Source organism: Neopsephotus bourkii, unplaced genomic scaffold (genome assembly GCF_033783945.1).
Source record: "Neopsephotus bourkii isolate Nb327-2 ecotype Australia unplaced genomic scaffold, CSIRO-AGI_Nbou_v1 NB_1328, whole genome shotgun sequence".
Taxonomy (NCBI): Eukaryota; Metazoa; Chordata; class Aves; order Psittaciformes; family Psittacidae; genus Neopsephotus; species Neopsephotus bourkii.
Genome location: NW_026901808.1, coordinates 3831573 through 3846222, shown reverse-complemented (window position 1 = coordinate 3846222; position 14650 = coordinate 3831573). Strand labels below are relative to the sequence as shown.

At 42.4% G+C, this 14650-nt stretch overlaps 1 protein-coding gene across 15 annotated transcripts in view; it reads left to right on the top strand.

Annotated features, from left to right (window-relative positions):
- The window catches only part of MAGI2 (membrane associated guanylate kinase, WW and PDZ domain containing 2), a 728751-nt gene extending 723892 nt beyond the window's left edge, over positions 1–4859 (top strand). For 12 of the 15 annotated variants that reach the window (XM_061366359.1, XM_061366354.1, XM_061366365.1 and 9 more), the window contains one exon: positions 1813–4859. In XM_061366359.1, coding sequence (XP_061222343.1) covers positions 1813–2612 — 800 coding nt within the window. In that variant the 3' untranslated portion in view covers positions 2613–4859. The remainder of the gene's footprint in view (positions 1–1812) is intronic. The other 3 variants (XM_061366360.1, XM_061366362.1, XM_061366361.1) reach the window with 2 other exon arrangements.
- The last annotated feature ends 9791 nt before the right edge of the window (positions 4860–14650 follow it).

Below are 14650 nucleotides of genomic sequence, written 5' to 3'. Positions count from 1 at the left end.
AGTGACTTGGATCCAATGCATGGTCCCTGATACATATTGACCAAAATGGGATTTCAGACCTGAAAGAGCTGGTGTTGATCTGCACCTCCCCTATCAGGCAAAGCCTGCGGCCTTGTGCCAAAGGGGTGGTGCTGAAGAGCAGAAGCAAAGAACAAGCCCATCAGAGTCGATGCTTTTTGTAGGCAAGCTCCTCAGAGCTGATCGCTCTACTTGCATGAGCCTTCCTTCTATCTTTCCTTGTTCGAGTGCCAAGCAGGGAGCAGATGGTACATTACTCAGCCTTAACTGGAGGGTAAGAAAGTGTGATGTTTTTTTAAAAAACTCAGTTGAGACCCTCAGCCCATTTAGATTCCCAGCTCAAAGTTTATTTGTCTTACACAGAACTTGTACTTTCTACCCCTCTCAAATGCTAATCCTCTCCACACATATGCTCATTATGCAAAAGCATATGACAAACACCATCTGGGAAAATAAATAGCTCCTCAGCAAACCATGCTGCTCCCCGCCTTTACGTCACCCACCTCACTATTGTCTCTCCTATTTTTGTCTGCAAGACAGCAATCACTCAATCAGGCTATTAACTTAAAAGAGCCGTCTCAGTCAAGCAAGCTGCAGATCCCAGGCTGGGCAGTAAAGACCATTCCATTTTTCAGGATGATGTGCATCTTCATGATAATTAGAAAGCAGCCATAGCACTGAGAAAAACAAATGCATCTTTTAAAGGACAGTTGGTATCACTGAGGGATACTAGTCCTGACCGACAGAAGTCCATGCTTGTTTTTCAGCTTGAAGGGTACATTTTCTCCCCGGTGAAATATGTAGCTCTTGTCATGAGCCCCACCTAGTCTCCATGGATTCCTGAGCTAGTCCTTCATCTCTGACAGATTATTGCTCATACTGTTCAGAGCCAGGCAATGGTGCTAAATAGGGAATGACATTAGCTAAGTTCAGTGATTTCTCTAACTTCTATGTAGACGGTAAGAACAGTTGTGGTGTCATTATTCATGATGGACTTGCTGTCTGCTGGGACATTAATCAAAAGAAATGAGAATCGTGTATGCAAGAGAATGGTATCTCAGAATATTCTGGTTTTGTACCAATGGATTAGGAAAATCATCATGATTCAGCAAAGGAGATGTCTATTTAGTTAAATTAAACAGGATCTACACAATCCAACCATATTGTGTTGAGGCTAAGTAACCAAGAGAAATTCAAAATGCACAGCCAAAAGACTCAGCGGCTGCTGCTGTGATATAAAGGCAGAGCTTTGTAAGTACCGTGCAAGAATTGTGGGGCCATAAACACTGCAATATTATATCTGTTTAGAAAAAATATGAGACAAAATTCAATGATGACCTTATCTGAGCCACAGATTCTTGTCAATTATTATATGCTTGTAGGGACATGTTTAATAGATGGCAAAAAGTTCTTCTCATTTGTCCTCAGAGACAGCACTGATATTGCCCAGCTAAGAAATCCATTATACAGCTACAAAAGAGGCAATTTGATTTCATGAGCACGTGCCTGTATTATTTTAAGAATAATTTAACGTGGGCAGAGGAAAGCAGACTCTGTAAAAAAAGGAAGACCAGGGTTTGCCGTAAGAGCCCTGTGGTTCTCGCTTCTGAACATTTTAGGGCAGGGGGAAGGGACTTCATTTTTGGTTTTCTCCCCATTTACTGGGAGTTTCACCTCATCTAAAGCAGAGGAGTTTAAATCTGGTATGTGATTTGAGTGTTAAAGTTACTCTGAATACAATATACACTCTGTGCTGCTGAATATGCCCTTAACTCTCTTCTCTTGTTGCAACAGACGAACCAAACTCCTGGAGTGCTCCCTCTGCCACCTCCCCAGGTCTGCCGGAAGTAGCTCTTTCCCTCGATGACATTATCTCACCATTATCTTCATCACACATAGCCCCACCCTCTGACCCTTCTCACCAGATAAGCCCAGAGCCAACATGGGATATCAAGAGGGAACACGATGTAAGGAAACCAAAGGAGCTTTCGGTGAACGGTCACAAAAAGAAAAGGTTAGGAGAACAAAGAGAAAGGTCAGCAAGTCCTAAAAAGGTAGACAGGTCAAAGCATGAAGAGGCTTCTTGGAAAGGATATTCAGAAGGCAAAAATAAGACCACTGATGGTGGCAGGCCCACCTCAGAAAGCAAAGTGGTGGGACACAGCGTTATGATCGAGGCTGGCGCAAGAGAGCACGTGTGTGCTGGAACCAGTGATGAACAGTTTGGGAGGCTGAGGAAGCTGGAAAGCAAGAGAGGAGGATCTCTTAGCAAAAAAGAAGATCACAAATCTGCAAATATCAGTGAGAAGAAACCAGCTGCAGCACCCGACCATGTCAAGCTTGATACGGGTGCTACCAAGACGTACAGTAGCAACCGCTGCAGCTCGCCTGGAAGTGATATGGACCACAGCCAGAGGGACCCTGATGGGAAACCCAGCGAGTTCCCCAGGAAGGGACATCTCCACTCCATTAGCACTCGCAGCACCAACACCACAGTTCGAAAGGCAACGGTCTCCCCAGGGCCATGGAAAATCCCTGGCTCAGATAAGCTACCTAGCGTCCTGAAGTCTGGTACTTCTGCCATGAGCAGATAAGCAAGGGACTGTTGCCCTCTAACTGTCTCAAACTGACGCAGAACATTCTTCTTAGTTTTTGTCTCACATTGGTTTGTTTTAATTTATTTTAACTATCACACATATACACAAAGCATTGAGGAATGAAAACATTAGTGTGTAATTCCATGACAATGTGCACAGTATCTAATAAGTTCAAAAGCATATAGTCAATATGGAGATTTAAAATCGACCCTAAAGTCCCAGTTCCATTTTAGGGACTTTGGCAGCTATGGAAGAAACCAAAACAATATGAAGGACAGTACATCAGAGAAGGATAGTGCAGTGTAGCTTTAGCATTTTTTTCCCACTGCATGAAGGACTTGGATTTCATTCAAACTTTATATCAAGAAACTGGAACAAGTTAGAGCAATCACAAACTGGAACATCGCCTTAAATAAAACTGCACGGAGCAAGCTGAAACAGAGAGAGGATCTTTTCATGGAGCTAAAATGTTGTAAATAAATTGTTCTCAACATATCTAGACAGGGGCTAAAGGGTTTCTTTGAAGCATCGTTCAGAACTGTACACCCATGACACCTCTCCACTGTTAACACTTTGGGATAGTCCACATGGTACCCTGTAGCATAGTTCACTGGGAGCTACGGGAGGAGTGGGAAATCGAGTGGATTAGTTTCTGTGATACCATTTCTACTGCCATTTTTGTGAACAAACCATGTTTCTGTACATTGGAAGGGAGTTAGGGTGGCGTTGTATTTGCAAATTACTCTCAAAAGTGATTTATTACAGGTTCCCCAAATGCTGCGAAGTAGCAGACAAACCAATTGGTCAGGCTCAAAACCCAGACATCTGCAAGGCCCTTGCAATGAAAGGAAGAGTGCTACAGAGAAAAAGCTGCAGTTTCCTTAAGGAAAGGCCTTTCCTTCCTGCAGAAGATGATAGCTTCACTTATCAACAGTGCTATGTTTCATACCCATCTGCATTTAGTTAGGACACTCTCATCTTCCATCCCCTCAGTTTGGCAGAGCAGGTGCCCTTCAGGCACACGTTAACAATAATTAGACTGGTTTCTGAAATGCAGTTGTCAGTGTCCTCGTTCAGTAAATTCGATATATTTCCATTTTCAAAATTATTTCCATGTTATCATTTCTTCCCTACCTCCATTTTTTTGTTTGTTTTGTTTTGGGTTGGGTTTGTTTTTTTGGTCTTTTGTTTTTAACTTTCTCGCTTGTCTGTTTTGAATTTCAAGCCTTAAGTGCCAGGTAAACATTCCAGTCTGCCTTCACAGGAAATAACTCCAAGTTCAGTCAAACAGTCATTATCTTGTTTCAAAAAGATGCGTGCGTGTCTGTGTAAGTGTGCATATGCTTATTTGTCTGTCAAAATTAAAACAAAATCCTGGGCAATAATACATTGGTAACTAAAAAATAAGAGAAAAAAGTAATGAAGAAAGTACTGTCAAAAATTTGTATTTAAAAGTTACTGTTCTCTAACAATCTTAGTTCCTCACATGCTCTGCTGAAAAATTAGACTGAGATTGGCTTTGTTCCAAGGAATTAGCACATTACTGTATGTCTCAAACATTGCACTGGACTGAGAAATTTATAGGCATGTTTCTTCCTGTCCAATTATTTGAAAAGCCTCAAGTCAAGGATTTTGCAGCTTTCAAAAAAGTTTTTCCTTTAGAAAGAAAACTCCATTTAAAATATGATTTCTAAAAAAGCACAAGTCCATGTAGCTGTTTATAAAACTCTTATTTAATGGAGGAAAAAAAAACATCTTTATCCCCTGAACTAGAATTCAATATAATTTGCCATTAATTTATTGAATCTGATTTTGGACAATGCTTCTGTAGTGTAGATGCACATCCCAGTATCTTATTTTTATGTATAAAGAAAGCAAACAATAAAATCTGAAAAACAGTTGAGATTATGCTTGCATAAACTCTAATTTGCACAGTTCACAGCTACTCCTTGTGCAGTAATTGCTTTATGCGGCTGTAATCGATAACCTGTGAAGACAGCACATCATCTAAACCCCATTCCAAATAATATTTCTGTGTAGTGTTAGCTGTGAATTTACCCTGTACAGCTCTATCTCTATAAATATAATTCCATGTATTAATAGTCACAGAAAGGCTGTAAGTGAGCAACTATTTTTATGAAACGCACCACTATGGATAAATTAACTTTTACAGAAATCTTGTTTACTGTATGATATTCTAAACCACTGTCAAATAAAATATATATCCAAAAGTCTTTTTTTTTTTTTTTCAATTTTACATAGTCTGTGTTAATTTTGAGTAACAGGCGTCAGCATTACACTGAGAAACAACCATTTACATGCATATGAGTAGAGTTAATTGACTAATGCATTCTAAAAAAAGAAGGCTCCATTTTGATTTCTGACTCCAAAGAGGGGTACAATTTATAAACATACATGTACGTGACCAAATAAATTCCATATAAGCAAATTAAGCTCTATGAGGCTACATGCAGAGAAACCTCTCCCTTTTTGGAGAAACCTGAACTCTTACTCTCCTCCTAGTCTAAGGAGACACAGGACCAGGGTCGCCAGACTCCCTGCACTGGGAGACATACACTATATATATGTCTCTCATATACCATATGGCATATACCATATATATATATATCTCGAAGCATATACCACATATACAAAAGGAACCTGGCACCTCTAAGTAGCCCTAGAAAGGTTTGTTTTCAAGCTGAGTGAAGGGGCGTAATCTGATTTTCAGTGTACAGAAACAAGAACAGAAAAATGCTCCTTACCTTCAGTTAGGCAAAATAAATCACCAGTTTACAGACTGTAGGCACTGTAAGATGTGCTGGCTGGAAAATTGACAATATCTTTCACACAAATATGACCTTTTTAAAATAAATATATCCTTTTTTCCTTAAAATATCATTTTCTTCAAAAAATAATAATTTGCCTTCATACACCCTGAGTCAGTTTCTGCAGAGCCTCATTTTTGAAAACATCAATGTTCCACATAAAAACGTCAACCAGCTGAACTAATAACTTCATTTTTCATTACAATAAGCACACAACAAATTTGAAGCCTCTTTAATACTCCAAAATATTTGCTTCTCTTTAAATAGCCATGATTTTCATGCCTGGAAATCTGAGTACGGGTGTGATTCAGACTCACAGATATCACAGGGAAGTGTGCCAAAGTAGTATAGCCTCACTCATTCTGTTAATAACATGTTCTTTCTCTTTTAAACATAGTAGTAGCGCAGCATTTCAGTGCATTGTCATTCCTGTGACACCTTTTTACCTACCTTTTCATACCTGTGCAATAATATGGAAACTGGATGCTTGTTTTGATGCATATTCTCTACTCCAAACTGCAATGCTTGGTGTACGTAAGCTTGCCTGCATGTGATCAGCAGTCCACATCTGGGAGGAGTTTTGGTTAAACCTTGTAGGCAGATGTGCAGCCCTTTTCTAATTAATGGCCAGTGTTGCCTCTGGGGCTCAGCATCACTCCAGGTATTTGTACTCGGTAGCTTTAGGAATTCCATACAAATTACAGAGCCTGGAAGAGCTTCAAACAAGTTTAGTAATACAAAAGCAATGGAAAATTCAGCAACTCCCACAAGGTTTTTTTTTTGCAACGGTGCCACCTTTTCTTCCAGAAAGCACTCTGTGTCTAGGTACAGCAGAGCACAGGCTGCACTGGTTTCATTACACTACCCTCCCTAGAACAGGTGGGACATCTGTAGCCTGTGTATCTACCTGTTCCATGGCCTCAGCACTAAGACAGATAACAATTTAGCACCACTGTGGATAGCTGTCTGTTAGGAATTGATGCAGAAGTTCAAGCACAGCCCCATTTCCTCCCTGATATTTTTCATCTCCCATCTGAATGTCCAGCATCATTACCATCTCCATCAAAGGTCAGCTTCAGTATGATTTGTGCCATCTCTGCTGAATACGAACATCTCATTCTTGGCCTCCTGTACCTCCCAGGTGCCCTCAGCACCTCCAGATCTGTCCTGAATCTCTTCCCTCACAGCGTCCCACTACTCTTGTTCTTAAGCCTACCTCTGAGATAAGTGCTGCAGTTTTGCAGTGGATTAAATCTTTCATTCTCCATTTTTCCCTTCTGTGTAGCTCAGAACTTTGTCTTCCTCTTTTTAACTCTTTCCTTATGCCTCTCTCTCACCAGCTGGCACCATTTGCTACTCTCAAACTCTACCTTACGTATCTCAGCAGCTCCACTTTTGACACCTCTGCTGAGGTGTCTCACAGTGCCAGTTACAGTGGACAAGTCATTAACATGCATATAAACATATAGACATACCAAACACTTTGTACTGAAACCCAACCCAAATCACCTGCTCGGCCTTCAGAAACCAGCAGTGATGGCTGATTAGACATTCTAACTCCACATGCAGCCCTTTGCAAGTACAAATAATGTCTTCCTCAATCCATTAGACCTGAATGTCTGTACTGATAATGATCCAAACATTCAGGCCACGGTTTGTGGCTGCAACATGCTATGATCTCTACTGGAAGTCTCTCAATTCATTTCACAAAGGCAAGGACAGGCACAGCTGCAGGCACATTTCTGTCTTAGCTCTTTCTGTATACCGCTGCTGCAGCAGAAACCTGGGGCCAGAACTGCAGAGGCGTAAGTAGAAAAGCACATGTCAGCTAATGAGGATGTCACTCTCCATGTTTCTCCTTGCTTGGAGGGGAGCTTTGGTGTGAAGGGGAAAAGTTTCTTGGTACAGCACCATGGAGCTCAAAGTTAGAGAAGGCTTTGGACTTGCCCAGGGATGACTGATCTCATTAGGGATTTACTTCACAGTGAACTTCTGTAAGTCTCCAAAAGAGTCCTTTCTCTCTGTTGTCCCCTTGACACCTAGGATATTTGCTGTAATTGTTGCTTAAAAGGCTGCAGAGGAAAGGCAGGCTGCCTACTCTCATGAGTAATAGGGGACTAGGAGAGAATTCCCATGGCTGTGTTATGCATGGCTCCCACCATCATCTCTATTAGACTCAAGGACTCTCAAGGCGGTTTCTTCATCTATCATGTCAGAGCCAAACATCATCTTTACCTTCACAGCTGCCATTGAAAGACTGAGCCTTTTTAATTAGCCATTACTCACAAACAAAAATCCAGTGCACTTTCTGGATATAAACAGCCCCAGGAGGAGCCAGGACTCAAACTTCACCGATACCCCAAGTCCCTTGCTGGACAGCCCAAAGGTCTCCTGCGCAGCACCCAGGACCAGCCTCTCCCTTGGAGCAACAGCTTCTCCCCATCATTTGAATAAGTACCCATAAGCTCTGCATAGACCATCTCCCTCCTGGAGCCAGCACAGGCACACCCAGTCCAGCCTTCAGGGTCCCAGATTATTTTACTCAGTATTTGTAAGAGCAATGACATGCTGGCACATTCATCTCCATAGCTGGCACCTCAGCTCAGAGCTATTTCTTTAAAAAATATTGTCAAGACACAGTAACATAAGCAGTAGCACTGAATTATAGTCAATCGAAAAATGATGGTTTGTCCTTCCCTGCCTTTAGTGCCTCTATGGCAGTAAGTCACCTTGCCAGTTCAATTAATCGATAAGGAGAGTTTTGCTTACAAGGTATAAATATATCTCTTTGAAGCAGTTGGGGGAACACCAGTGCACAAATACCCACTCCCACTCATGCACACACAGGGACCTGAAGCACCCCCTTCCAATCCTGCCCAGGAACTTCCCAAACATCCGTGTCCAAGATGCATGGCTGCTCTTCTCAGAGGATTAAAACATATAAGGATTCAGAATGATGCATAAAGATATTGTTCTTCCACAGACGAACTGCTATATTTAAAAAATAGAAGATATTTAAACTGAAACAATAAGCAAGAAACGGTATGGGGAAGAAGAGTGACAGGGCTTTCTGCTATGGGACTCTTGCCAACCTGCTCTGTTTTCTCCTTCTACAAGCTTAAAAATGAAAGGAAGCTGGCCTATCAAACATGACAGAGCACTGCAAGTTGGAGGAACAGAGAGGAAGGGGTTTTAGTGATTACACTTTTAAAAAATGTGATTTGTTTAAGCAAAAGGCCTGCCTAAACACAAGGAGAGGATGGCACCAGAGGAGGGCACCATGCCCTCTGTCCCCAAGGGACAGCTCCAGTGTGCTGACAGGCCCTTCCAAACAGTAATCCCCCGGGTGCTCCAGAGGCTGCAGCAGCCGCAGCAGTGTGCTGGCACTGCAGTGGCAAGGCAGCAGCAGCAATTATTTCTCTGCAATGTAGGAAGATTGAGAATCCAACCCCTGTGGTGCTTCTCTTTACCTCTGTGCCCCAGGATTGCTGGTACCATCAAGGGACAGCCCTGTTGCCCTCCCAGAGATGCTGCAGATGTGGGAGCAGGGAGGTATAACTAAAACATGAAAGACAAATCCTGACCCGTGGCAAGAGCTCTTCCAGCTTGGAGAAGTTGGAAGAAAGGTTCTGAGCAACCGCAGAACCACAGCTACAGCAGGAGACCCAGTAGGAGTGAGAGTAGGACACTGGCATCCTTCTGTCCTTCCCTTCCCAGTAAATTAGGGCCATTCCTGTCACTGAAGCGACCCGAATTTTTACACTGCTTTTCGAATCCTCTACAGAAAAAAAAAATATGTTTGTTCTTCCTGGATTGTCCTTTGCTCAAAAGCAGTGAAAAACAATAGGCAATCAAACCACCCCAAAACACTCTCCTGCCATCACCATGGCTCAGAAGTTTCTATTCATACATATGTATGATATTAATGAATATTGGTGTTTGCGATTAAAAACTATGCCAAGAGCTTTAACTAAAGAACTTAAAGAATCGCAGTCCATAAACCAGAAAATTGTTCACTCTGTCTCTAAACCAGCAAGTACGAAGAGCTACATTTAGGTACCGATTTAATTCAGGAAGATAATCAGACCTTTCTCTGTGTAGTCCACAAAGCTCACCACTTACAAACACCTATTCCAATTAGCACTTGTCCCAGTTTCAGCAGTAGCAGTCATTTTTCTCCTTCTTAGTAGCTGGTGCAGCGCTGTGTTTTTGACTTTCAGCCTGGGAACAGCGCTGATAACACCGATGTTTTTAGTTGTTGCTCAGTAATGTTTACTCTGACCAAGGACTTTGTGAGTCTCATGCTCTGCCAGGGAGGAGGGGAAGCCAGGAGGAAGCAGAGACAGGACACCTGACCCAAACTGACCAAAGAGGTATTCCATACCACAGCACATAAACAGGTTACCCGGCAGGGCTAGATCACTGCTTGAGTCAGGCTGGGTATCGGTCGGCAGATGGTAAGTGATTGTATTCTCTTCCCTGGTTATTTCCCTTACGATCATCATTATTGGCGGTAGCAGCAGTGGTTTGTGTTATACCTTAGTTACTGGACTGTTCTTGTCTCAACCCGTGGGAGTTACATTCTTTTGATTCTCCTCCCCATCCCTCCAGGAGTGGGGGAAGGAAGGGGAGAGAGTGAGCAAGTGGCTGTGTGGTCCTGAGTTGCCGGCTGGGCTTAAACCATGACAGCACTTCACTCACTCCAGAAGTTTCTAAAACGTAAGCCCAGCAGTCAATATGGAGCACTGTAACATGTTAGTACAGAATATTCCAGAGTATCTCTCAAACCTGGAACATCACAAACAGTATCGACTGATTACTCTGTATACCCCAGGAAAGATGAATGTCAGCATGTGCCTCCTCCTGAACGGCTCCTGTCTTCTGTATTCCTGGCACAGCATGGCTTTTTGGGGTGGTTGTTGGTAGAGACATACCCTGAGTGTCACCGTGCTGTGATGGCCTCTGCAGGTCACGAAGGGTTTTGGAAGAATATTCCCATCCAACTTGCACACCAGCATTGTAGAATCCCCTCTGCACCCAGGAGTATGGACAGCAGTCCTGCGTGGCATCCAGCTGAGAGGAGGCACAACCCACAGGGCTACACAAACAGCCTGCATCCCTGGGCATACAATCTAAATCCTACACGGCATCACCTCCCAGCAACTAGCACCTCGCAGCACAAGCCCCAAACTAGGAGAAAAGCTCTTTTCCTAACCACAGTGGTTTATCCTGAGACCCTGTTTTGGGGTCTACAGCCCCCTTAACCTTGCTATATTAATTTATAGCTAGACACTCTTCCTAAGAGAGGGCAGCTTCAGAAATGCTTCTGCCCCAGTTCCACACCCCAATGCACAATAGGCTTCCCACTTAACAGAACTGAAAGAGCCTGGCCCTGGGCTCTGCTCATATAATATTTCAGGGGGATCAGCAACCTTCCTCCCTGTAGGAAGACTCTTTGAGCAGCCCCTGCCCAGTTCTCCACTCTCATCGCTCATTCTGTCTTCTTTATGTTGAACATTTTGCATGCTGGCATACAAATGCAAATGCAGCCTGAACAGATTCCCTCCACACCTTCAGTCCCCTGAGGTTAACAAGTAGGATTCTACTTCACCATTTTATAGGTCCATTATGTTCTCTGATTAGCAGCTCTTTCCCAGACTAAATGGCTTTGAAATAAATTGAGAAGGTTTAATAGTGTTTTTAACACTGATTGTTGAAGTGTTTTGCAATTTACATAGAAATTATGCATATTTCAGTCCCACTTATGAGCACTAACATCCTTGAGCTTCATTAGCTACTCCAAAATGGCAGCAAAGACCAGCAATGGGACTGGAGGTGACAAGGTGCAAGTGCATTGGGTCTGGATGCTACCAGAGCTCTCCACTCTTTGTCAAACATTTCTATTTAGGAAGGTCCCCACCCTGCTCTGCATCAGTCCCCATTGCTTATGCAGATGCTGAAGTCCAAAGAGAGTAAATGATGGACCAACTTAGTGACAAATCTCCCCTGATTTCCCCATTCATTTCAGACATTGTCCTCTCACCAGGAGATCACAGTAAATAACATGCACAGCAGCATACAGCTCTGCACCTTTGGCCCAAGAGTAGGCTTGCCGGAGCAACCTACCATGGAGAATCAGAGGCTGATTTTCACCATCTAGGTCTGGGTTGCTTCCTGGGGACCTTAAATCACGACACCTGGACAACATAGAAGAGAGGTTGTGGACCTCTGATCCAGGACTGGGCATGTAAAGATCACAGGCTCAGATGGAATAAATGGGCCCCACAAGTCAAAGTCGGGTGGTATGAACTGTCACTATACAACAGTAGCAGTTACTCTCACATTAAGCTATCAAGTGCAGGAACCTCGGCCAGCATGGTGTGAGTGTTACATCTCTTTTACAAAAGATTTTATTGAAGTAATAGATGAAAAAGCAAAGAGGCAGTTGTAGCATGTGAAATATGAAGCATGAATTGACCCGCTCATTTTGATGGCATCTCTTACTCCTTTTCGTTGCAGTTAGAGACAGCCTTTGTATGTCAAAACACAGCCAGCTTCTACAGGACACAGAAATGGTGGGAGCAGATTTAGGGGGAAGTGTGGAAAGATGAAGTGGGCTTCTGCTAACATTGCTCTGTGCCACTGAGCACTGCGCACACGTGCACATGCACACACATGTACCCAAAGCAGAGGGAACCAGGCAGCTCCGCTGCTGGTGCTGACTGTTCCTTGTAACCTCACTGCTGGAAAGGACAACTTGGATGTATGGTATTTGTGGTGCTCTAGCCCACAGGAGGCTTGCTGCCAGGCTGCTTGGGACTCTGCTGCTGGCATGCAGGGCATGGCACACTGGCATGGCCCTGCTAAAGGCCTTGTACTCTGTATGCAGAAGTATCTATAGGCAAGAGAAAATAAACTGTATAACCTAGTGATATTTTGAGCCTCAGCAGTAAGCATTAGTAGAAAAATGCAAACATTGTATTTTCTACTAAGGTCTTTCAGTAGAAAAGTGATTCACCAGCATAATAAAAAACAATACTGTAAGAGAAAACTATTTTGTCCTTTAAGTAAGTAATAACATAGTCATAAAATTCTTACAATTAACTAATACCACACAATTTATAAAAAAACCACGGTAAGCTACTTTGTATGTATGTAACCTTAGGGAACTACCAGATACTTTACAATGTCTAAAGGAATCAGGGCATGAAAATACTGAATAAAACTGACACAGAAGAAAACTACCCAGTCAGAAGAACTCAAATCACAGCAACACAGTTACATAGACTGACCTACAGCCTAAGTATCCCAATGTATATAATCCATAAACAGCATACTACAACTATGTAAACCTATAAAAACAGTATGACAAAATCCAGTTATAAAAAAGTCAAAATTGAGTCTTTGGCAGAGAGGAAATAACCTCCTGCAGAATGGTATCCTCTTGGTGTTTGGTCAGCCTAACCAGCTGGGGTCAGCTTCACAACAAGAAGACTTTAAACCAGGAATATCTGTAATTTCTTCTCTGTGTGTTCATTATGGAATGCAGTTTTAATTAATTTTCTACTTTTTTTGAGTTTTCCTATTTCTTCCATCATGACAACTATTGCATAGCAGGTCATCATCAAGAATCAATGATTAGGAACATAAATTTGGTGTTCCAAGTTCAGTCTGTGCCTCAGAGACTAATGGGATACAGATGCAGAACAGGATCTATCTTATCCAAGTTTAGATATCTACATTACTGTTACTCATTCTAGGCTTTTTCCAAAGAAGACCAATAGCTACCTTTAGAAAGAGATTTTCCCAACACCTTCAGCCCAGGTCTCTCAAAGAAATAGGAGCGCATCCTTCCACAACATGGAGGAAATCAATACCTGAGGACTCCCTTCTTCCTCTGGGGACACAGAAGCAGACTTTATTCTATCTTGTTGCATGTGTTTTGATTGGTGAGGGACTGAAAATGAAGCAGAACTTTCCTGACCAAACGGAGCATGGCAAAGAGGATCTACACATACACACACACAGGCACACTCACAAAGCACACCCCAAGACTGGCACAAGCAGCCCTGCTCAGGCAGAGTTTTGCCAGTAAGGTCTGAAGCTCTCTCTTACTAGGATCATTTTCACTTTCTATCATGAAACATGAACTGTGCATTTGACATTGGTTTTCTTAGGTTAATAATGTAATTATGTATATTAAATGATTCTGCTATTCTCAGAGAAATAAAAGGTACCCACATGAAAACAATGAACTGAGAGCGCTTAGCAGACAGTCTGTGCTATGCCTGAAACCCAAGATGCTCTTTAACTTCCTCAGGTTTCTGAAGGATGTTTAGGGGATGGTTAACAGAGCAATTAAAGCTATTATGCCCCCTGCACCATACAGTGTCATTGGTAGAAGAGCAGGATGTTATGGTCATGATATGCTGAACACCATAGCTGAATTGTTTGTCTATACTAGAATTAACCCATCCAGATTGTTCATATCATAAGGAAAAAGGAGATTGTAGCAGTACAAGGGAATGGCTGTAGTTACAATATATTTGCATCAGTCACAGCACAGCTCCATTGCTACTCAGTGGGTGACAAAAAGGGCACTGTATGAGTTGGGACACACCAGAGGTAATTTTCTTATTTCCTACCTGGATGATACCTTAATCAGTTGTGTTTGTAGCCTAGGGATACTGAGACAGGAATTCAAAAGGACTTCTTTTCCTAATCCCTTTTACCAACTACAGAACTTTTATCTCCTTTCAATGTTTCCTCTAAGGAAGCAAAACTCCTTTGAATTAAACTAACATTAGTTGTCTATTACCGGATAGCACAAAGAGAGACAGAAATTAAGGACTAACAATATTCTGAAACTAGCATGACCTTAAATTACAGCAGGTTAATAAATCACTTCAAATGTAAATCTCTGTCTGCTCTTACCTTGAGTTCTGAATACCTTTAATCAAGTAGCATAATAGAAATTTGACGATCAGAGGCTGTAACTGCTGGTGAAGTGAGACTACAAGTTGGAGAGCCAGCTGGGACTTGAAATTTGGCTGTTCAACAAAAAATGCCTTGGAAATTCACTCTGTCTGGAGCCTGTAAAACCTAACAAAGTGAGGGAAAGGTTTCAGTAGTTAACAAGAAAAGCCATTGTGAGGCTTGTAAAACCCAGACTAGGTGATGCAGGTGGGAACTTGGAGATAGGAATGG